This window comes from Taurulus bubalis, assembly GCF_910589615.1.
Source record: "Taurulus bubalis genome assembly, chromosome: 2".
NCBI lineage: Eukaryota > Metazoa > Chordata > Actinopteri > Perciformes > Cottidae > Taurulus > Taurulus bubalis.
In genome coordinates this window covers 16,851,359-16,874,703 of record NC_136590.1, presented here as the reverse complement: position 1 = coordinate 16,874,703, position 23,345 = coordinate 16,851,359, and the positions used below count along the sequence as shown (strand labels likewise).

General features: G+C 42.7%; 1 protein-coding gene across 1 annotated transcript in view; it reads left to right on the top strand.

The window, feature by feature from the left end:
- antxr1c (ANTXR cell adhesion molecule 1c) overlaps positions 1-22,641 on the top strand; it is a gene marked incomplete at its 5' end in the record, with an annotated part of 32,050 nt that extends 9,409 nt beyond the window's left edge. Inside the window, 17 exons of the mRNA XM_079234703.1 lie at positions 715-786; positions 2,433-2,504; positions 2,889-2,970; positions 3,101-3,131; positions 3,240-3,313; positions 3,402-3,470; positions 4,174-4,254; positions 4,952-5,012; positions 6,167-6,265; positions 6,624-6,693; positions 10,019-10,097; positions 11,910-12,005; positions 12,216-12,254; positions 13,014-13,115; positions 13,268-13,435; positions 15,113-15,193; positions 20,113-22,641. Of these exons, the coding sequence (XP_079090829.1) occupies positions 715-786; positions 2,433-2,504; positions 2,889-2,970; positions 3,101-3,131; positions 3,240-3,313; positions 3,402-3,470; positions 4,174-4,254; positions 4,952-5,012; positions 6,167-6,265; positions 6,624-6,693; positions 10,019-10,097; positions 11,910-12,005; positions 12,216-12,254; positions 13,014-13,115; positions 13,268-13,435; positions 15,113-15,193; positions 20,113-20,370 (1,534 nt within the window). The 3' untranslated portion in view covers positions 20,371-22,641. The remainder of the gene's footprint in view (positions 1-714; positions 787-2,432; positions 2,505-2,888; positions 2,971-3,100; positions 3,132-3,239; positions 3,314-3,401; positions 3,471-4,173; positions 4,255-4,951; positions 5,013-6,166; positions 6,266-6,623; positions 6,694-10,018; positions 10,098-11,909; positions 12,006-12,215; positions 12,255-13,013; positions 13,116-13,267; positions 13,436-15,112; positions 15,194-20,112) is intronic.
- Between the last annotated feature and the right edge of the window lie 704 nt (positions 22,642-23,345).

Sequence of the window (23,345 nt, the reverse complement as noted above, 5' to 3'; positions counted from 1 at the left end):
CAACAGGCCCCTAAGGTATAGCACAGGCTAATTGTTTTAAGTTATTCCCCCAGTGGCGTTTGAATACATAAACAGGGCTCTCAAGTGTCACGCATTGAGCGTGACTGTCACGCATTTCGGTCTTAAGTCACGCCCTCCCGCCACACATCGTATTTCTCGCGCTGAAAAAAAACTCTAGGCTATTTAATGTGCCGCAGCGCACAAACATGACCTGGTCGCGCTGCCCTCACCATGGAGGAATCAAGCACGTCTCCCCCAAATCCCCTGGAGTTATGCCGCGAGGTGCCACTCATCAGCCAATCAAAAAAAAGAAATGGGCTACACGAATAGCCAATCAGAAAAACGTATCTGTTGGTGAAATGTAATCCAGCAACCAATGAAAATAAAGCTAGTAATAATATGGGGGGGAGGGAGGCTGGTCTGTGGGCATACGGGGGGAGGGGAGGGGGGGGGGGGGGGGGGGGGGGGGGGATATGGGGATATGTCTCTCTTACCTGTCGTAAAAACTTGAGAGCCCTGCATAAACATAACGGACGGTCCATGTTCTTAATAACCTTTTTGTAACAAGTGAAACAAGTGTTTGGCCCAGAATACATACAGCTCTTTCTTGCTTTTGGAGCTCATGATATTGCCCCCTGTTTTGTTTTTGGCTAGCAAAGCAGTATTTGTCTTGTATGAAGGATGTTTGATTGTTTTCATTGATTTTTGTCTTAGGTCTGGCAGTGTGAAGAATCACTGGGAGGAAATCTACTACTTTGTGGAGAATTTAGCTGAGAAATTCAAAAGGTAAGAGAACACAGGCAAACATACATGTCGGCAAAAAAAAAAGTGTGTGTGTGTGGGGGGGGGGGGGACTGTATAGTGTAACATTTGAAAGGCTTGGAAAGGTTTCACAACTGGACTTCAAGTCTTGGGACACTTAACCGCCTTGCTGCCTCTGTACTTCCTGGAGCATCGAGCTGTAGATCACTGAAGAGAAATACATACTTTTTGCAGCAGTCACCACGGTAAAGTAAAATAAATATCTGTCCCTACAGCGACAGCTGGCAATATGCTTAGTCCCTCGGCATGCAAGCTGATGTTTCACTATCTTCAGTAGCTGAGCTGATGTCTGGTGTCAGTGGGGTTACCAGCAGTAACTACAGGAACACAGATCTGCTGCCTCTGAAGATACTGCAGCAATAAGTGTCTCAGTCAGATATATTTCCCCCCAAATGTTACTCACATCTGACAAATATGAACGAAAACAAGTTCCATGTGAATATCAACCATGTCTTGACATTTTAAAGATGACTAGAAAGTAGTGCTCTTGAATAAAAATCCAGTTGTTTTTATAAAATGTCCCCAGCAGCATGATTCCCCACAAATTGACAAAATTGAATAAGCAGACTATGTGTTTATCCAGTGCAGCCTCTTTATGAGATATGAATATTTGAATATTCAATTATTATTATTGTTAAGAATATGGCATTAATTGCCATGTGCTTATCAATAATTTCCATCCTTTTTTCATTTTTTTTTAGCATCAGCCATTTTGATTCCACATGCGTCAACATGCAGAACAATCGTTCAGTGAACATAAAGAAAACTATATTATTAAAGCAACGGCTAAAATATGAAGCCTATTTCAATAGTGCAAAAATAGAGAGGCAAAAATTCAACAGCTGATCTTCAGCTCGCGAGTGGTTTTGTTTTGTCTATGCTGCTCGAAGGCCACAACAACACCTGGAGCTTTGCGGTTTGACCAAAGCACAGAACCAACCCTCCCCAAAGTTTCTGTTTTTCACAAATACGAGAGCATTTCAAATGGCGCAAATCTGCATTCACTTACTTTCTCTCACAAATAATGCAATATCTTCTTTTTTTTTACTTCGGATGGCTGTGCATGTATGTTTACACGCATGTAATTCATTTCGGAATATAAAATGTCACCCAACAAAGAAAAATAACAAGCTTTCCCAACATCTGAGGGGTTCAGCGATGTAGTTTGAATGCAAACCTTTGACTCATTGTCACGCAACACAGAAGGTTCGAATCCCAGAAAGTTCAATATGCAATTCATGCAGAACCTGTTAAAGTGGCCTCAAAGAGAGAGAGAGAGAGCTATGTAGTTTTATTTCACCATGAGATATTTGTTGTTTAAATGAAAGGATTTCAACTGTGTTTGTCTGGCATTGAAGAAAATCACACGATGGGTTACGGGCAGTTGTTTCATGTTTCTGTGGAAAACAATAAGTTTCTTTCGCAGTGTGACTGTCAAACACAATTTTTCTGATTCATCTCAGATGGTGTAAAAATGGGTGGGAAGTGGGAAAACAACAACTGGCAGCCAAGTGCAGTTGAACATATCATCAATAATTGGTTCATCTGTGGGGATTTTTGTACTGGCTGAATGACAAGTGAGATGATGTTTTTATTTTTTCTTGTTCCAGTCCCATGTTGAGGATGTCCTTCATAACGTTCTCCTCCAGAGCATCCACCATCATGAAACTGACGGAAAACAGGTAAATTCAGACAGAGACTGTCTGTTGACTTATGTGATGAATTAACTCCAAGCTCAATCTCTTGTTATAAATAAATGTTATTATAGTACAGATTGCTCTTCTCACACAAGAGGAAAGAAAACTCAAACTGTTGCACTAGAGTGAAAGCAGATGCTCTCTGAACTGACATGAAGCTGAATACTGACCCGTGTCTCCACTGACTAACAGTATCATTTTGTAAAGGATAGAGAAACACACATTGTGAAGGGAATAGGAAACAAATAAAAAGGCAAAACACAATAAATTGCAGTCAAATGGATTAGTTTCTATGGAAGAGAGCACAAATAGGACAGAACTGCAGTTTAAAATGTTTCTTCATCGAAACTCTCTCTTTCTTCTCTGCAGAGGGGACATCAGAAAGGGGCTGAATGCTCTGAAAAATGAGATTCCTGGTGGAGACACATTCATGCACCTTGGCCTGCACAGGGTAAGCCTGTGTCAAAAATGTTATTTTTACACTTTTTTTGCAAAGAGCAAGTCTGTTGAACCGCCAGTTTAAATGTGAAGCTTTGGTATTTCCTGTCTTTCTCACCACGAGAATGTTTTCTTATTTCAAGGCGAACGAGCAGATCCACCAGGAGAACTTTGGTACACATGTCAGCGTAACAAAAACAAAAATTCTCCTTGTGAGCACCTACTTCAAGCTCAGTCATGAATTATGTTGAGGTCATAGCATGTCTGTATGCTTTATTCCAGGCACGGCCAGCGTGATTATCGCGCTGACGGACGGAGAGCTGCAGGAACATCAGCTCATCACTGCGCAGCAAGAGGTAGCCACTCGTAGCTCCGGCGGCTGATAACACTTTCTTTGCTTGAAGGCCGGAACTTACTCGGCTTATTGCTTGTGTCTTCCAACAGGCGGAGAGAGCCCGGTCTCTTGGAGCCATTGTGTACTGTGTCGGTGTCAAAGACTTCAATGAGACGCAGGTAGTGCCAACGTAATGAATTGATGTCCGTTTTACCTTTGTATCACCTGGTTTGAAATAAAGACCATGTGTGTCCGGTACCACATGTGCTCAGGAATCCATGCGTGTGGAAATGCTCTTACCTCCATGTTGCGTAGTGTGTATTCAGTGACCGCTGTGCGATTTGGCGAACCCATAATTAAAAATGTCCTGAAAACCAATCCAAGGAGCTTTTTAACCCCGAGTTGTCTCTTAAGGATGCCAACGCACAAAGCTGGAATGTGGAAATGTGTGTAACTCAACAATTAGCTCCAACACAATGAGGAGGAGGGAAATGATTCAGGTTCCTGTATTTAATGTCAAAGATGTTTGAATGTTTGAAACCATTTGAAGGCTGGTCGACCTTCACTCACCAGACTGTGTGATCATAATGGATGGTGTGTGTGTGTGTGTGTGTGTGTGTGTGTGTGTGTGTGTGTGTGTGTGTGTGTGTGTGTGTGTGTGTGTGTGAGCAGTTCTTCCCGTACATAATGTCACACACCAGTACATCTGGAGCCTGTTATGAAATATCAGGGATCATCAACGTCTGAATGTTAAAGATGTCTCTCTTTACACAATTTTCCACGATATACGTATTAAATATTCTTCTCTAGTTCAGCTACTTATCTCCTCTCTCCCTTTTTTCCTCCTTCCACACCTCTGTCTCCACCTCTCCCCTTCTTTAGCTGGCCACTATTGCAGACACCATCGAGCACGTGTTTCCTGTGTTGGGCGGCTTCCACGCCCTCCGGGGAGTCATTGATTCGGTAAATAAACTCCCTGAAGCTCACAACATTCACATTTTTATCTTGAGTCTGTCCTGCGAACTGACTTCATGGAAACACTCACTCAAACATGAATGCACAGAAAACCTTGTTACTCATCAGACACCCGGTTGCTACATTGGTTTGTCCAATGCCAGAATGCAGAAGCAACACTGATTCACATCACACTGTTCGCGTTGTAGTCCAAGATTCAACTCAAACTGACCCTGCGCACTATTTTTTTGTACGCATTAGGCAGAACGGTAAGTCTTTGTGCACAGTGGGCTCATGGAACTCGTGCACATATTTAAAGAGTACAGTACGGGCAGGGTGAGCCCACCTCTCATGAGAGGAGCTAATATGTTCATCAGTTTCCCTGTTAGTCTGTTAGTTGGAGTAAAGGGTTTCACTTAACTTTTTTTCCCTGTCATACGATCTTCCAAGAACAACAAGCCCCGTCTCCCGTCATGTGACAGATTTACCACTCCAGTCTACTAATCGTGTTTTAACATATGCATTTCAGGAAGTGGAACGTTTTCAGAAGTGATACTGTGAATATTGTATATATTGAGCTCTCGACAGTCTTTTATTTTATTTTATCACAGTACATTTTGACAAACCTGCCTGTTACAAAGAGGCCAGCATGTGTGCACAAAAAGAATAGAGTAAAACAATAACTTTCTCCTTGTTTACCCTCCAGATCATCAAGAAATCCTGCATTGAGATTTTGGCAGCTGAGCCCTCCAGTGTGTGTGCCGGAGGTGGGGAGCGGAAAACACACACACACACACACACACACACACACACACACACACACACAAACACTCATACTCGGATGCTAGCCTTTTAACATTGAACTGTGTTCATTTCATGACTGTGTTCCCTGTCTCCCCTGCTCTCACTTCATTAATGACAATCCCAGAGTAAAAAAGCGATCTTATATGGGCATCCAGGTCACTTACAGAAAACCTATTGGGAGGCGGCGCCGCAGTGGGGATAATATTATAGGTTCTCATTAAAAGGATTGGCCGTAAGAGAGTGACGGTGCGGATATTGGCTGTAATGTAAAGTGGACAGCCAAGAGAAAGATTAGCACAGTTAAAGCAACGTTAAATGGACTTTAAATGGCACAAATGATCCGATAAAAGTTTTTTTGGCAAAAGCAGAGGGACTTTTACAGCGTTTCACATCTGCTTTTGTCTTCTTTTTTTTTTAGCACTGAATTACTTTCACCCTTCAAGAAAGGTATTTCACGTGAAACAGTCTGCAGCGAGCGCTCCGCTGTTCAGTTTCAGTCCTGCAGGTTTATTCTTATCATGTTGCCCAGTTTCAGGCAACATTGCTACTACTGAGGGTTGCTGTCCAACAATTGTAGCTCAATCGTATGCTGAGTGGCTCAGTTGTGGGGTGGAAAGATTTACTCTGCTGTAATTTATTTCTACTTTGTTTACTCAGATTCACTCGCAAATTAAAGACACATGCCGTATTAGTTTGCCGGTTCCGTGGACAACGTCTTCAGGCTGCCAGATTAGAGATTTGGGCTTAATCTAATGCTATAACTCTCTCATTATGATGGACCACCTGTGTCTTTGAGTCTCTCGGTTATTCTTTGTGAACGATCTTATGATGATCATTTATTCTTACATAAGAGTGGCAATATTTAAATGTATATTTCATGGGAAAAATTACATTTACACACGCACATGTTCTAGATATACATTCATACATATTTAAAGTATTTAAAAATGTAAAAACATAATAAATAAGTGCTATGCATTCTTAGATCTGAGGACTGAGGCCCATATTTCCAGAAATCTTGGTGCCGTATGATGAGCATCATGTGCGATACATGCAGTATGAAATGTCCTCTTGCTTGCCAAAGAGTGTAAAAAAAATCATGTCTATGTGCAACCAGAGTCTTTCCAAGTGGTGGTGAGAGGAAACGGCTTTCTCCATGCCAGGGACATCAACCAGGTGCTCTGCAGCTTCAAGATCAACGACACCATCACAGTCAGTGAGTATGCCAACACTTTTTAATGTATGGAGGTTTAGATCGGTCATTTTTTCAGTTTCTTTGAGACGCTCAGTATTCCCCTTTGCATGCGTCAGTGCTGAATAACTAGTGGAAATACGACACCTCAGTACACAGTATATGAATAAGTGGAGAAGACACTTCATCAGGCTTTTTATGGCAAGGAAATGGTCACGTCCAGATGTGCAAAATGTCAGCTTCTAAAGCCCATATCGATCAAACACTCGCTGTTTCAGCTTTACAAGTACCATTCTAATGAGTGTCCATGATGTAAAGTAATACACAGCGATATGGATGACACTGAGTGTATCTTCATTAAAATGTCGTCTTTGCTTCCTAGATGAAAAGCCGGCTGATGTAGAAAACACATTCTTACTGTGTCCAGCTCCTGTCATCGATGAAGTTGGGAAGTAGGTGTCTCTTTTTTCTTTTTTTTTAATCAATGTCACATTCATCTTTGATCCCATTCTTTGCCTCAGACCCAGAGAAACACATGTATGCACACACGTGTATGTTCGGACACAGACCAGGTGAAGCCTGCCATACATTAGCTCTTTTTACGATCCCCAGCCGTGGCCGCATTCCTCTTTTTCTAGATCCCTAGAAACCTTTTGGCTTAGCAAAATATAAGGGGCTCTGTAGCCGTGCCAGCACACGCGGTGGTAAACCCTCTTGCTCCTGTCCTGAATTAGAACCGAGAAGTGACTAGTCCACAGAGGACTGTCGGCCAGCTCCGCAGAGCATTGTAGCATCTTTCAGCTCATTGTTTTTGGTTTCATTAGCCACAGCTTTACTGTTTTGGTTCAGTCTCACTGCTCACATGAGCCATTTCCAGCTGCAGGAGGCAGCTGTTTTCTGCAAAATAAAAAAACTCTAAAAGCTCACTGTGTGCTACCTGCCCAGCACTAAACGGCAGACACTGTTTGCCGTCATGTTCACCATCAAAACTTGATGACTGGAGGAACAGATGGAGGCGGCGGGTTGTGAAAACTAAGACAACTGAGGTTGTTTTGCTCAGAACGTTCACCACAGTGTCACACCATTTCCTGGTGCAACCCAAGCAGAGGCCCGAGTAGCTCTTCATCAGCTGAGCCCTACTCTCCTTTTAGAGCCCGGCCATGGTCCAACATCAACAATCCACAAACCTCTTTAACCGAAGTTCTTCATGGGAAGAAAAGTACAACGGTCCACAGAATACATGGTTCAGTGGATCTTTAAACTGCATGGCCACAAAGAGTCACTTTTTAGTTCCTTATTTATACCTGTGGTGGTATTTGTGCATACTTTTATAATTGCGCTACAAATTCCATCGTTTTATTCCACCGTAGAAGTTACAAATCCGATTTACGGTTGATATTTGCACTGGCAGTGGAGTGAAAAGAGAGCGAATTTGATTTTCACCGCAGGGAGGAACAATTCGGACCGATGACTCTGAAGCTTTAATCGATACCTCAGCAGAAGGGTCGTAAAACTGGAGGTACATCGTGTGCCTTCGCCTCCCTTCAATGTCCCAACAAGCCAGCCCTGTCCTGCCTTTGTATATATTGTATGTTCTCTGAAAGCGTTCCCGACTTAACCTCCCGACCCTCCTATCCCACACTATCTTTCTACCCCTCCCCCTCCCTTTTGCTTTCTCTCCACCTCTGCCTTACTTTCGGTGCCACCGTGACTCTTTTTGTTTTTCACCAAATGCTTTGCCCTGCGGATTGTTTTCAACCCCCCATCTTTCTGCCCGTCTGTTAATTTTTCCCTCTGTATCTGTCTCTTATTTGTGTCCCTTTCTTTCATCCCCCGTCAGTCTCCCACTCTCTTTCAACAGTCTCCCTGTCCAGTTTTGGCTGATCAAAGCCATGTCGCAGCTTGCCCGGTCTTTCAAGTGTGCGCCGTTTGTGTGCAGTCTGATTCTCAGCAGGGTGGAAAAATCTTCTGAGTGTTTGAACTGCTCCATTAATACCCAGACAAATGAAGTTCGTTTTTGACAAATTAGCAGTCGTTTGTATCATTAAAACGGATTTACCTTTGACAGCAAATTTGTCAAATTTTATCATCGCTTCATTGCTTTTCTGGGCTTTTTATTTGTTGGGATGGTTTCTCTGCCCCTCTGGGCGTGGCATCATGTAATCTATGTCTGGCTAGTAAATAGTAAATAGGTTAGCACTAGGCGAACTCTAGTAGTGTGTGTGTGTGTGTGTGTGTGTGTGTGCGTGTGTGTGTGTGCGTGTGTGTGTGTGTGTGTGTGTGTGTGTGTGTGTGTGTGTGTGTGTGTGTGTGTGTGTGTGTGTGTGTGTGTGTGTGTGTGTTCTTGCTTGGACCAGCTGCCATGTCTGTTTCATTTCCTTGCCTCACAGCTGTCAGACAGGGTGCTCTACAACTAACATTTCCTCCACGCTGCTTTTTCTCCTCCACATCCTCAAAGTCACGCTGGTCAGATTTCTCTAGCTCATTTTCTCTTCATACTATTTTTTTTGCCACAGACAGAGTAGGGATAGGGAGGTCAGAACGTTTGTGAAGACGAACTAACACATTATTTTTTCGGGAGATTTGTTGACAATAATAATTTAAAATTTAGCTATGAACAGATCAAACTTTCCTTAAACAATATTTAGGTTCACTGCTATTCTTTTACATCATTCATCCCACTTAAATCTGAGGGGTGTGTTTCACCATACGCCATACTTTCCGTATACGTAGCTGGTCACAGAGCGAGATACATCAAAAAAGTGAACACAAATGGCGCCTACTTTACCTTTAAGACTGTTTTAAGGTTTTAATCCCGTAATGCCCAGCTGTTTGTCATCAGGAAGGTACGTCTGCTGTTGATCATCTCTCTCTCTCTCTCTCTCTCTCTCTCTCTCTCTCTCTCTCTCTCTCTCTCTCTCCTAGTTTTTCCAAACCAGACAGACAGCTCACTGAGTCAGAGTAAAGACAGGTTTTTCGGTCAAAAGGCCTGCTTATCATCTGCCAGGCCTCACTCCCATCCACTCGGCCCTCTATTGGAGAAGACCTGGGAGGGGGGGAGGAGGGGAGCTTTAAAAATGCTCTCCTTTTAATCAACATGTTTTGAAGTGCTGGAAGAGAACAGGCTCCAAAGAGGCCACTGCAGGTCACATGAAATTCTCAGAATTGTTTTTCTCAACTCGGAGGAGGAAGGGACTCTTCAGACCATCACGAAAGACTCACGCAGTTCCAAAAATAATCTTCACCTACGTTTGGAAAATGCTTGTATTCAGTTCATTTGGGTTCAGCTTGCTCAATTACAAGTGACACAAAGCTCGCAAACAAAAGCCACCTGACTCACCAAGTAGCTCATGTGTTGGACGCCGTCCTGCCAGGTCAGAACTGATCCGAGTCCAGTAAACTTTGAAGATATAACAGAATTTTCTCTTTTAGTCGTCTGTGTCTTGTGATTGTTTCCTGTCTCACTTTCTCACTTCTCACAAACTACCTCACAGTTTGCAGGCGGGTCGGTGACGTGATTTTGGTGCGAGCCCAAGTTTAAATGACACCATCCTGGCCAAACAAACTGAGCTTCAGGAGGAAACGCTCCAGGCTACATGAACTGCTCCAATCGCGGTTGTTGTATTGTAACATGAGTATTCGAAACTTGCTTTTTTCTAAATGTGTGTGTGTGTGTGTGTGTGTGTGTGTGTGTGTGTGTGTGTGTGTGTGTGTGTGTGTGTGTGTGTGTGTGTGTGTGTGTGTGTGTGTGTGCTCTTGTCTGTTGTTTTGTTTCAGGGTGATTTATCTCCAAGTGAGCATGAATGACGGTCTGACCTTCATCAGCAGCAACGTGCATATCACCACCACGGAGTGTGTAAGTGGCCGCTTTTTGTCCCCCGTTCACGCATTCAGCCCGCAGTAGTCCTGCCGATTAACCATCAGTCATGGTTCCGTAAAATCATATAGATATGAATCAAAACTAATTTAACGGACAGATTATTAAATAAAAATGGAACTTTGCACTTGGGTAGATTCTCATAATCTTTATTTGATAAGGATTATATAACATTTTTGTCCTTCAAACTGATGATGAATAAGTTTATTAATTTGGAGTTCATATTTCAAAGCTTCTCAATTTATATCGTAGATTTACTCTTGAGATGTTGTAATATTTCCATTTCTTCTCGTGTTGCATGTGGTTTCCACTCGTCTTTGCTCGGCTTCTTCTGTCCACACCAACCTCATCTCTTTTCCTAGAAGCTTGCTGTTTTGTTATCTGCAGTGAGTTTCCTTACCCCTTTGTCTCCTTCATCTTCCCTTTCTCAATTTTGTTATTTTTCCTCCTTTTTTTTCGGGAGCCAATCCACAGGGGTTTGTAGTAGCGATCCACCCCAAAAAAGATCCTCGGAACCCTCAGGAGACGAAAATGTTAGGGGAGCAGGTTCATGACCGTGAGGCTGCCGGTTCAATCTCACCAGTGCCCTTGTGCAAAGCCTTTACCCCTCAGTTGGAGCGACTCAATGGCGATACTCTGAGACTCTCGGAGCCCCCAGGTGTGCAAATGAATATTACTGTGTCAGCGTGGAGCAGCATGGAGCTTCATCCCCTATGAAAACAAGATGCAATTTAAAAGCAATTTAAAAGCAATTTAATAAAAAAATCACATATGTTGGAACATATGGACCGGAGCTACAGCAGATTTCCACCCAGGTGAAAAAAAACATGCTCTTTGAAGCTGTTCGTCCTCGGCCCTCGTGACATCACATCCATGAAAACACTGTGAATTCAAACGTTGTGGTTCATGATCTACAGAGCTCAATCAAACCATAGCAATTAGCTGTTCTAATAAAACCATGTAGGCTGAAGTCACACCCGGCTAATTAAGGGGCACACAAAATTAGGAAAATTAAACACAAAATGAAATCAGGAGACGACAAGTTGGTACGTTGGGACAGGTCGGCCTTGTGCAATAAATCTTGTGCCATAGATTTAGCCTTTGTAGTTAGTCTGCCCATATATGAGTCTGCCCATATAGCCTGAGAAAACACACGCTGTGTGTGCGAGACACAGATGTGGTCACTGTTTGCGGTCCGCTAAACCATTACATCACAAATTCTGCTCGACGGCTGTTGAAACTTAAAGAAAACTTGCTGATTTGGAAAATTTTCTGAGAGATGGTAATTAGTGACTTCTCTGTGACGGACCCCACTGCCGATCAGATAAAATCCTCCCCGTCCTGGTCGCAAGACAGATAGGGGAAAGTCTAACCACATGTAATCCTCATCTGTGGTCCGTAATGGGACCCACGTTTGGCTTATGGACGCCTGCATCGCTCAAAGTGAGCAAAGTAACTGATGGATTCCTTCGGCGATCACACCGCTTACACATAATTGAGAAAAACAAAAAGCATGACTATTTACATTGGCAGAACTGATCTAGAAAGTACTACGAGTATTACAACAACATATTCCCACTACTACTTCTGGTGCTTCTTTAAAAAATGATTGTTACGGTTCATGCACTTACTTTACCAATTTGTTCCCCTCCCGTTTCTTCTACTTCGGTTCTACTACTGCTCCATACAGTTAGTATATTAGTTCAAATCTCCATTCCAGCACGTGAGAAGTGCCGTAGTGCCGTGTGTGCGTTTGTAATGTTCTGATGTTGCGTGTGTTTCCCTCTCCAGTTTGACGGCACCATTCTCCTGATCACCCTGCTGGTGTTGTTCCTGCTGCTGGCCCTGCTCTTTATGTGGTGGTTCTGGCCTCTCTGCTGCACTGTGGTAAGAAAAACGTAAACTACATTCAGGAAGTGGTCGATTTTGAAAAAAGCAACACTTAAATTAAAGTTATCCAGAGCTTCAAACAGGTTCGTCTGACCTCCAAAGGGGCATTAAGCAGCTTAGGGGTCCTTACAAAAACAACATACAGACCTTTAGGAGATGGGAAAAACGTGTGTGCTCATCGATGTCGTACCTCTTTTTGTTCCACAGGTGATCAAAGAACCACCTCCTCCACCTCCTCCTGAGCCTGTGAGTAGAAAGACACACACCACATATATTTACCCACCAGGTCTGAAGGAGAATGTGTGTCTGATACGTATCCTGTAACAGTCATGATCACATCTCTTTCTAATAATTACCAGTGTTACATACACGCAGCAATAAAGGTAACACATGCTATAAAAGCCAGAAATCGGATGAAGTGAGTTGTAGCAATGATGCTCTATGACAAAGATGACACATTACAAGCTCCGCCAATGGTTTGGGATGGCATACACTTCCTGTTTCCGAAGTGGGCGTGGCCATGGCGGGTGTGTCTCCCCCCACTTTGTTAACAAATGTTTATGAAAAGCAGATTGGTCATATTTGCGTGAAGTATTCATACTTTCTTTTGCTAATGTAACCCACTTAGTGTCCGCGGGGCATTCAAATTATTATTGGGCCAAGCTCTAGGTTCGTAGAAGATAAGAATTGACACACAAAGGAAATGGAGCCACTGAATGGTTTGATTTCAAAGATTATATTGGACCATATGAAAATAGAAAAACTAAAACATACTTTCAAATAAAATCCTGCACAACATTGACTAAACTCCTAATCTAAACAGTACCAACACAGTTCAACCGAAATGGTAAAAATATCCCTGAATTGTCTCAGTTCCTTTAAGATTGAGTTCCTTGTTTTCCAGTTCCTTGTTCCTTCTTTTCTTTCAAAAGTATTCAAAAGTATTCAAAAGTCCATGATAACTCCCTCGGAATCTATGTGATTGTGTGATTATTTGTGTTTTAGGAAAGTTCAGATGATGAAGACGGCCTGCCAAAGAAGAAATGGCCCACTGTGGATGCCTCTTATTACGGAGGAAGAGGAATCGGAGGAATCAAGAGGATGGAGGTGACAAGATGATTTAAAAAATGCGTGACGCTAACAATCATAATTGAATCGACAACCGAAAAACAACTGAGGGGAATCCGACCACTTGAGGTCTCATTGCCTGCCTCTATTATTTTGTGTGTTCATCATACACACATTGTGTGCTGTCATAGGTGCGTTGGGGAGGGAAGGGCTCGACCGAGGAGGGGGCCAAGCTGGAGAAGCCGAAGAACGCCGTGGTGAAAATGCCGGACCAGGAGTACGAGCCCTTCGAGCCCAAACCTAGGAAAGCTCACAACAAGAAGGCGCCTCAGGACCGGAAGTGGTACACGCCCATCCAGGTAAACACAGACTCCGTTTCCCCTCACATCCAACACGCAGACTTATTTAGCAGAGACGCTACTTGCTGCCCCCTGACAAAATGTCTGCTTTTCAGGAATACAAAAATCTGCCTTGCTTACAGTTTGACCAGTGTGCGTTTTTTTCTTCTTCTTTTGAGCTCTTGCCCAGCAAGTTTCAAATAACTGCGGGCGTGGCAGAACTATCTCCACCCACAGAGAAGCCCGAACTGCTTCAACCCGAAGTTCAAACATGAAAAGCACCACGAGTGGAGCTGCAAAGTTTTCATAATACAGCGGGGAGGAATAAAGCCTGTTCTGGTCATGTTTGTGTATAATTAGTTGCACAAGCACAACATTCTCCAACTATCAATGTGCCCACATAGCCAAAGTGATATAACATATTCTCCAGACAGAGAGACATTATTGGACCCGGCGTCAGTGCTGTTTGTGCTTTAATTCTACACTACAATACAGCTCTGTGTAGCAACACTGGTCTTTCATACATCAGCCACACCGACTGTTATCTGGAGACACCGATACCTTACCAGCTGTATTTTGAGCATGACACAGGCCTACAAACAGCGCTGCAGGGATTCATGGTGAAACGTGACACTGCTCATACACAACAGTCAGTGTAGGAAAAAGGTGAATTCATGCACTGACTAGTCACTGTGTGTTGGGTGTAGTTGGCCCCCACACATGCAGATCCTTTTTGGCTGTATAACAGTCTCTGGAACTTGCTCCCTCTTTGTCAAAACTCTACACACAAAACAAAACAGACATGGAATGGGGAAACAAACAAGTTTGTTTATTCTCAATACTCAATACTATTGTCCTCTAACTTGCTCTCCAAAGACCAAACCTGAATCCTAGTTATACTGTTTCTGCTCGGATTTCTAAGCTGTTTTCACAGGTGCATTTTGATCGCAGTAATTGAAAATTGAGTGTAGAATGTCAATGGCAGAATTTAGCAAACACACACACGTGCTTTTAGTTTTAACCGATGAGTCTAATGTTGACAACCACATGTAGTTTATGCGATAAAGTGTGTTTTAGAATTTCAGTGTAAAGCTTATCATACCTGGTCAATAGATGGCTATATGGCCATGAGTTAGTGCTTTCAATAACTATGTCACAAGTTCCTATTTTTGTATCTCTGATAATTATGAAAAAAATGTAATAATAAGATGTAGTTATTTCTAGGTAGTTAAAGATATTGACTAGCTTCTTCTCAAGTGTGTGCGACTGAGGATCAGGAGTCTGTTTTGGTCCCATCAAAAGATACACCTTGTGTTAGGAAGTAGGACCTTTTTTTATTCCCTGTCAGACCGTCTTATTAGTGATAAGGAGCGTTCTGTTAACTGCTTGACAGAGGAAATGATTCAGAGGGAATTAAAGTTCATGTCTAAAGTCGAGCAGACATATGGCCAATTGACTAATCAGCACCGTTTACACCAGAGAGGAAGGAACTAATCAGTGGAATCAGCTGCTGTGGTGTTTGTTTGGGATTCAAACCTGCAGACTCTTGGCCTGGCGGCACGATGCTGAGGACCACAGACCAAATGTCCGCTGACACAGTAGAAACCGTAATAATAGGATTTAGATGTCATGCGGTGTGGGAGAGTTTGGTGTCCAGATGTGGCCAGCTGTTAAACCACTCCCCTCTGTCCTGTTCAGGGTAAACTGGATGCTATCTGGGCTCTGTTTCGCCGCGGGTACGACCAGGTCTCCCTGATGAGACCCCAGCCCGGGGATCATGTGAGTACCTCAGCGGCGTTTCATTTCATCAAATGCTTTCACACACACACACACACACGCATACACTCGCATTCACTTCACTGTACCTCACGTTTTGCTTCAAGGTCATCCCTCCTGCAGTATTTTATACCTCTGATGACCCATATTTTGTTCCCTTTCTTTTTGTTGAATTAAAAATACATTTCTTATTTTTTGGCTCATAATAAGAATAGTATTTTAATTTAATATAATGCTGTTAAGCTACTTAGCTGATGTGCTATATTGAAGGGTTTTTATTTTTGATATAACCTGTAACCCCAAAATAATAATGTGGTAAGAAATGCTCCTTGGCCTTGAAAGTAACGACCCCTCCATCCTTGGGAGGGGTGACATTTTTTGTCTTAGATGGACCAAAAAAAACTGCAGGTATGTCTCGAACTGGCTCAGCTTTTAAAGTCTTCTCGTGTATCTGCGGTCTGAAAATGCTCCAGTCCTCTGAACCCTTTGATCATCCCGTTCTCCCGTCCTCCATCTGTCTCTCCGTCTCATTCCCTCCTGGTGTTACTGCGCCAGCTAACACCTCAGCTGGCCTGCGTCCATCCCATTGAGCCCGCTCTCGCCTGCCTCACATTAGACGCTATAAATCGGATATAAAGCAGCTTGCACAAAGGCACATCCTTGTAGCCCGATGGGAGTGTTTTCTGATGGGTTTGTGTGTGTGTGTGTGTGTGTGTGTGTGTGTGTGTGTGTGTGTGTGTGTGTGTGTGTGTGTGTGTGTGTGTGTGTGAGATGGTAAAAGCCACATGGTTTAGTTTTAAAATGCCTGTAGCCTCTGTGTTTAGATAAGAGTTGGAGGAGATGGGAGGTCACTGAGTACAGACAGCTCTCTAGGGACGTTTGAAATCCCTCTGACACATTTCGCAAAGTCAGTTAATGTTTAAATGTGCTCGTGAGATTCTTTATAATTTCCAACTTCACTATGGGTAATTTGTAATTCAGTAATACACGATAAAAGAGGAATCTAAACTTTTTCGGCTGCTTGGTTTCTAAACGCGCTAGCAACGCGTTTAATTAGCAAATGACACTAAAGGCAAATTTGCTGGAGGCCGCTGATTCGTCGGACAGTATCGTCACCAGTGGTCGCAGCCTTTGTCTTTAGTCCAGTGGCGGGCTGTGGATTTCTACGTACGCCTGCTGTCTAACCGGCGCACTGGCACCACACCGCGCCCCCCTGCAGAGTCTTTTTAAATGCAGATTTATCCAACAAAAGGTGCATTACCGCCACCTACTGTTAAAATTACAGAAAAGCCACACACACACCAAAAGAAGAAAAACTAGCAGAGCCCAGGTTTGAACCACCAATCCTCTGCTAGCAAGCATGCTAACCATTGAGCCAACAGTCAGAATGGATTGAAAGGACCAACATTACTAGAGATATTGCTCAACTGGCCGTATTCATTGGTGGTGTTGATGAGATTTTGGCGGTCCCGAGGAGTTCCTTGTGACCAATCACAGCGCATGTTAATGGTCACGCAGTTTTTCTTAGCACTAAAACAGTAACAGAGGCAGAATTTGCTTTCAGCTTTCCCTGAGACAAATCAGATAGAAAACATCTTCACCAAAGCAAACTGGAAGTCAGATAAAAAGAAAGATTTGGGCCTGGATTCACTTAGTCAACACATTTCTCTTACCGAGAGAAGCTTTTAGCAATGTCTGCATGCGTAAGCGCTCCGCATGGCGCAATGCTTACTCTTTCCACTCAAATGATGTCGTCTCCTCAAGTCATTTGCGGTTTCTAACGATGCGGTAGAAACATCTCCCAGGCCAGCAGGCCGACTCATTTCCAGGTACTTTAATGTCTTAATTCAAGGTGAAAGTGGAGTGGAAACCAGCCTTCCCACCCTTGCTTTAAGTTCTACCTGAACAGCTAAGTTGATGTTAATTGCCTGCAACAGTCCCACCCTGTAACAGACCTTTTAGAGCAAAGTCTCGCACTCCAAAGCTGGCAGACTTTCAAATGAACAGGAACGCTCGCTCTTCACATGAGGCCGAGTTGGCCGAGTTCAGCTTGGATTCTTCGTTCTGTTGCCGTGCCGCGCTTTTCAACAGCTGAATGTGACCCCTGACCCGATCCTGGCTGCAGCACTGCATCGTGTAGTGAGGAAGTTAGTTCTTGCTATCAAATCCAGTGACACCAAAACAAACAAAAATGTGGATCTAATACTGTTCATATACTGTAATGGCTACACACACACACACACATGCTTTTTCTTTCTTCCAGCAATGAACTCAACAACCCCTCCTCTTGTTTGCTCAGTATAGGCTCAGTATAGAGCATGATATAGAGCAGAGGGGTTTTGTATGTGTGTGTGTGTGTGTGTGTGTGTGTGTGTGTGTGTGTGTGTGTGTGTGTGTGTGTGTGTGTGTCTGTGTGTGTGTCTGTGTGTGTGTGTCTGTGTGTCACAAAATCACATCCATTTCATTGACGTCAGAGAGTACAGTGTGAGGTGGAGCTAGTCCACAATCTCTCTCTCTCTCTCTCTCTCTCTCTCTCTCTCTCTCGCTCTCTGTCTCTCTCTCTCTCTCTCTCTCTCTCTCTCTCTCTCTCATAAACACAAGCCTCCCCTGAGAAGCATTTAGCTGGCTAAAGGACATGAGGTAATACCTAGCGACTGCCAGCGCTGTCTCCACCAACCAACCATGTCTCACACACACACACACACACACACACACACACACACACACACACGCGTGCACATTTTGCCTAGACCTAGACAATTTTATGACCTTGGTAAGACTGTAGACAGTGGAGGAGGTCAGTGAGAAAGAACAAGCGAGTGTGGCTTTCTTTAATCCAGGAAAATGTTCATGGATTCAAACCGCAGCTGGGCACTATAACGGAACAACATACATGAAGCGAAGCTGGGTTTTTGGGGGGATTTCTTTAAAAAAAAAAAAAAAAAATGGTATTTAACATTTCAAAATTCATAATTCTTCTTTATTTAATTAACTTTTAAAAGGTAGCGGCAACATGTGGAACTCCCTTGCTTACATTATCAAAGGATATATTATCAAAGGCTGTACACATGCCACTTAGCTTAGCATTAGTCACCCAGACCGGTTGAAAAAAGAAGAAGAGATTATCCATTAGTTTCTCAATAAATCCTGCCAGGGATGGAGCCAGAGTGCAGCTCTAGTTTGGAGAATTTGTGCATGTTGGCCAAAGATAGCGGCCTCTACTCATCTCCTCTCCGTGGGTATTTCCATGAGACAAGAAAACAGTTGAAAGAATTTCAGAGCATCCTTAAATCTTTCTCTTTTTTTCTTTTATCGATGGTTAAGTCAGACCAGAAACTGGTGGCTCACAGCATCGGGATGAATGCAATGTGTCCTTTTTGATTTTGAGCCTAACATTGCCTCCTTGTGACTGCACGTCTGCGTTAGAGAGGAGTGTGCAGTGGATCTCGAGCTGTGCGGGCTAAATGGAAGAGGATAAGAGTGGTTGGCCGGAGCATAGGGCAAAGTTGAGAGTGGGATATTGAAGAATTGACACATTTCAATGTGGTTTATTATCACTTTCCTCTGTCTGCTGTGGTTTTCCTTCTCTCTCTCTGTCTTACTTTCACTCACTTTAATTTAACTTGAAGGTGTGTTATCTGCAAGAATGTTACACTGCTGTAGATCAACAGATTAGCTCTCCGATGTTCCTTCGTGCTTCTTCTCCATAGACATTTCCATTTGTATAAAGCTTGTAATAAAAACACAGGTGCAAGAGTTTTTTTAAGCTGTGCTCATTCCACACAGCTTTGTGAGTGACATCAATTCCCCCATTTTCCACGGAATAAAACTCTGGTCCTGTGGTTCCAATCACTGGTTATTAGCAGATTAACATTACTCCACTCCACTCTGGCTGCCAACCGCATGCAACTACGGAGCGAGTAGAGTTACTATGGGACCAGCGACCCCGGTGAACTCTGGGGAAGCTCGTGGTTAGTGTAATATTTTACGAGCAGCTCAGGAGTGAAATGTGATTTCTGCCGGAACCAATTCATTTGTTTTACAGTCTGATAAGTCAGCCTTACACTGTTAACATTGTTGCAACTCGACCGCTACCTTTTACCGCCCGACCCCCACACACCCACACACCTAGCCTCTAACCTCAATCTTTTTTCTTTTTCATATGGTAATTTAACTTTGGTAAGCGACAGCTCTAGGGATAAAACATTGGATGGGATCATTTGTGTAGGGGGGCGACAAAGCATGGATTTGAGTGTAATCATATGGAACACCAGCTGGCCATGCACACACCACACACACACACACACACACACACAACATGATCACGTGGTCCACTGATGTCACTGCTTTATTCGCCCAAATGTGCTTCAGATTAGACACCTGAGTGTATGTGTAAGTGTGTGTGTTAGTGTGTTTCTGAAAGTGTGTACAATTTCACGAAAATTATATTTCTAAATCCAACCTACTTTGATGTTAAACAGATATATACACTACATACTTTCAACTTATATTATTCTTTTCACTCCCTTTTATATCCCCAACTGAGTCCGTTAATGTTAAGGTTAATGTTCATGGTATTGTCCATATTATCATTCGTACCACAGTCTACAACCATGAAAGCAGCTCCGTGGCTGTACTTACTGTTTGAGCTAAACGCTGACGTCACCACGATGACCATGCTAAGTTGATGAATACCCAGCAGGCTTTATTTTCAGCATGTGCACCGATTTATTTAAGCGAGTTTTGCACGTCATTAACCATAAATACACAAACACATTCAAATTTGGATCTGAAGGTTGCCTGAGATGAAAAGTTAGGGTATCACCAAAGTCAATGGACTTCAACAATTAACCATGAACAAAATCCAAGCCGCTAAAACTCAAACTTGTTTTAATCTTACGCGTATCCTTCCTTCCCTTCAGGGTCGATGCATCAACTTCACGAGAGTGAAAGAAGAGTCAGCGGCAGCCAAGGCCGGACCTCGCTCCCCGATCCACACACACTCGCCCCCGCCACCGGACTACCGCCCTGTGACCACCGCACCGTCTCCCACCGCTGCCAGCCCTCCTGCCAGATCACCCCCTTCGGGCCAGGTTCCCCCAGGACCGCCACCATCCCGCATACCCCCGGGCCTTCCCTGTGCACCGCCATCGCGCCCCCCGCCCAGCCTCCGACCCTGAATCACACAGACAAAAAAAAAATCACGCCCCGCTTTGATGTCACGGACTTACCGCTCTGTTGAAGGTTGTGGTCCTCGCTGCCAAAGGTACTCCTGCTATAAGCAGTATTTTCAGTCCCAGTCATACTTTGTTCCTCTTCTTGTATGGGAGACTGTCAAGTCAAACTGTATGTAGTCATTTAAGTCATTTCAAACTAAAAATCATATACTCGGGAGGAATAAACGTAGGAGTACCAGTGAATCTCTGAGTCATTGTCTATGTACAAAATGTAGAGTGGACCCCACCCCTTCCCAAATACAAAAAAGCAGTTTGACTTGACATGAACAGGGGGGATTCGGGCACATATATTTGACTTAGTGTTGGTGTTTGTGAGATCAGGGTGGATTGTTGCTGGACAGCAAAGCAAGTATGCACAGGAAGTCCACAGAATGGAAAGAAAACTGAAGAAAACTGTAATGGATGAAATTTCTTTGTTGTCTTCATCAACTACTGAGTGAGGCCATTGTTAGCCGAAAAGTAGGTTGTACATGCAAATCTGAGTAACCCGGTAAAACCTTGAATGGATTGGACTATTTCTCCGTTGCAGAGGTTTTGGGAATTGGATTTCACAGAAATTTGAATTGGTTGTGTTGTTAAAACGGTGTTGAGCAATCAAGATACAAAATATTATCGTAATTTGAACTTTAATTATTGTTCTCAGTGTCAAAGGGATTTTGTTCACCTTTTTTATGATGTTTTTTCTATACAACAACTTGATAACAAATTCCCATCCTTTAATAATAAGAAATTATACAGTTACATGTGGACCAGTTTTTGTACCATTGGTGACAGGGAATTGTACAGATGTTATATGGAAGGTACGTTTTTGCAATATGTGATGAAGATAAGTTTTTGAATGCCACGTTGGTTGATATCTTTGAGGCTTTGGATTTCGTCCTTAACCACCTTTTCATGTTTCATTGAATTTAGAATACAACAATATATTCATTTTTTAATTTTTTTTGGCATCCACGTAAATAGACTGCTGGACAACTACAGTGTGTATTCTTTTTTTGTTCGCATTTGGACTTTGAAATTGAACAACCAGAAATCCGGTTGATGTCTCTCACACTTTTTCACACACAATCCTGCAACTGTACTTTAATACCAATATATGTGTTTATATCTTCAGTTTTATCATCACAGGTCGCATTGCAACTGCAGGGCAGTTCAAAGAGCATCTAATTTATTATACTCCCCGAGAGAAATAGAGGAGTACTTGAATATCGACAAGGTGTCCAACCACCAAGACGGACACTGTGCACAGAATTTAGAAACACAACAGCTAGCCAGTTAAAAGTCATACAAGGCTTACCAGCGTTTCACAACCCCTCAGCTATACGGAGAAACATTTAAAACTGAATGTGACCCCGTCACTGTTCATTTGTTAAAAACAAATGAAAATTGCACACAAATCCTGGTGTGCATTAGGCACCACATGGCTCCTTGCTAGCAAAAAGCGCCACTATGACATTTTGACTTCAGTGTGTAGAAAAGAGGTCTAAAAACGCTGGTATTCCTCCTCTATCCACTTCCTTCTGGAATTTTCTTCTTGTTTGTTTCATTTTGAAGTACGTCTATCAGTTATAGCGTGTACCCTTTTACTACATGCATTCATAATCGCTCTCAGTGCCTTAAAGCAGAGCTAAAAGTTGCTATACAATTGTTATAAATACCAATACAGCGAAGTTAGAACACATTTGGATGTCAAACTGCAACATTTTGCTGCAAGCATTAATTACCACAAACAAATTAGACATGGACAAGACAATCCAGTTTTGCTAGCAATTTCTAGCATTACATTTGATTACATTCCCCCTGATAGCTTCGGTAAAAAAATTAATATTTAAATACTTGGAAATAAACGCAAAGTATTATTACTTTGGACTCAGCAGTGGGCATTTCTTTGTTTTATCTCTGCTCTGATCAGAACATACAGACATACAGATGGTAGATTGTTCACTTATGAATTCACAAAATTGTGAAACTAAGGTTTTAAACAATTTTAAGAGATTTTGTTTTTTTACGAGAATGGTGATTCCATTCTCCTCTGTAAGAACTTCAGTGTAAATGCTGCACTGATGCGAGATCAGTGTTTGAATGGGAACTTCTGCAGTGGCTATGAGAGCTCAATGTCATTCCTAATCAAAATGAGATACATTATGTTAATCTGTGTTTTTCACACGTATAAACAGCAGTACTGAAGCAAATATGAAAGACGTATATCATTTTCTCTTGTTGGTTGAAATTACTTTTTTTTCTCTTTTTTTTTTAAAACAATAAAGGTTGACTTCCAAGCTTCTAGCGGAGTGTCTGTGTGTGATTTCTGCCTGGACTTGTGTGTCAGATCAGAATTTGGTGTCCCACCTGTCTACTCCACCCATGCAAATTTGGCCAGTAGTTAACATTCCCAGTAGCGAACATTCCCAGTTTGCCCTGTATACTAGCCACACACGCATTTTGGCTAGAATGGGAACTACCAGGCTTTTGGCCATGCTCCTGGTCCCGTTTAGCCTAACGTAGCTTTATCGCAGCTGACATTTTATCTCGCGATAGCTGGAAAAAAGCACAGGTGTAATTCATTAAAGATTAACAATTTACTCGTTTAGAATAGGCTCATTCAAGATGAACTGCGCCTCGCCTGGAAAGTAGACGAGATCAGGCGGCAGCAGCAGGGGGCTTTGACAACAAAACTGCTGTCCAGTCGGACAGTTTTCAGCCTCCTTCCAAGAATACACAGAAAGTCAAAGAAACAATTACTTCCCGTTAGACCCGACCTATAGGCTACTTGTAGTTTACAGACCTTGTTCGGATTTATTCATGTGTATCCATAAATTTATATATGTAGAAATGTGAATGTATCTGCATTGTATGCTATATTTTGTTCCTTTTATGCTTTATTATTATCAATCACATAATATATGTTTTTAGATTAA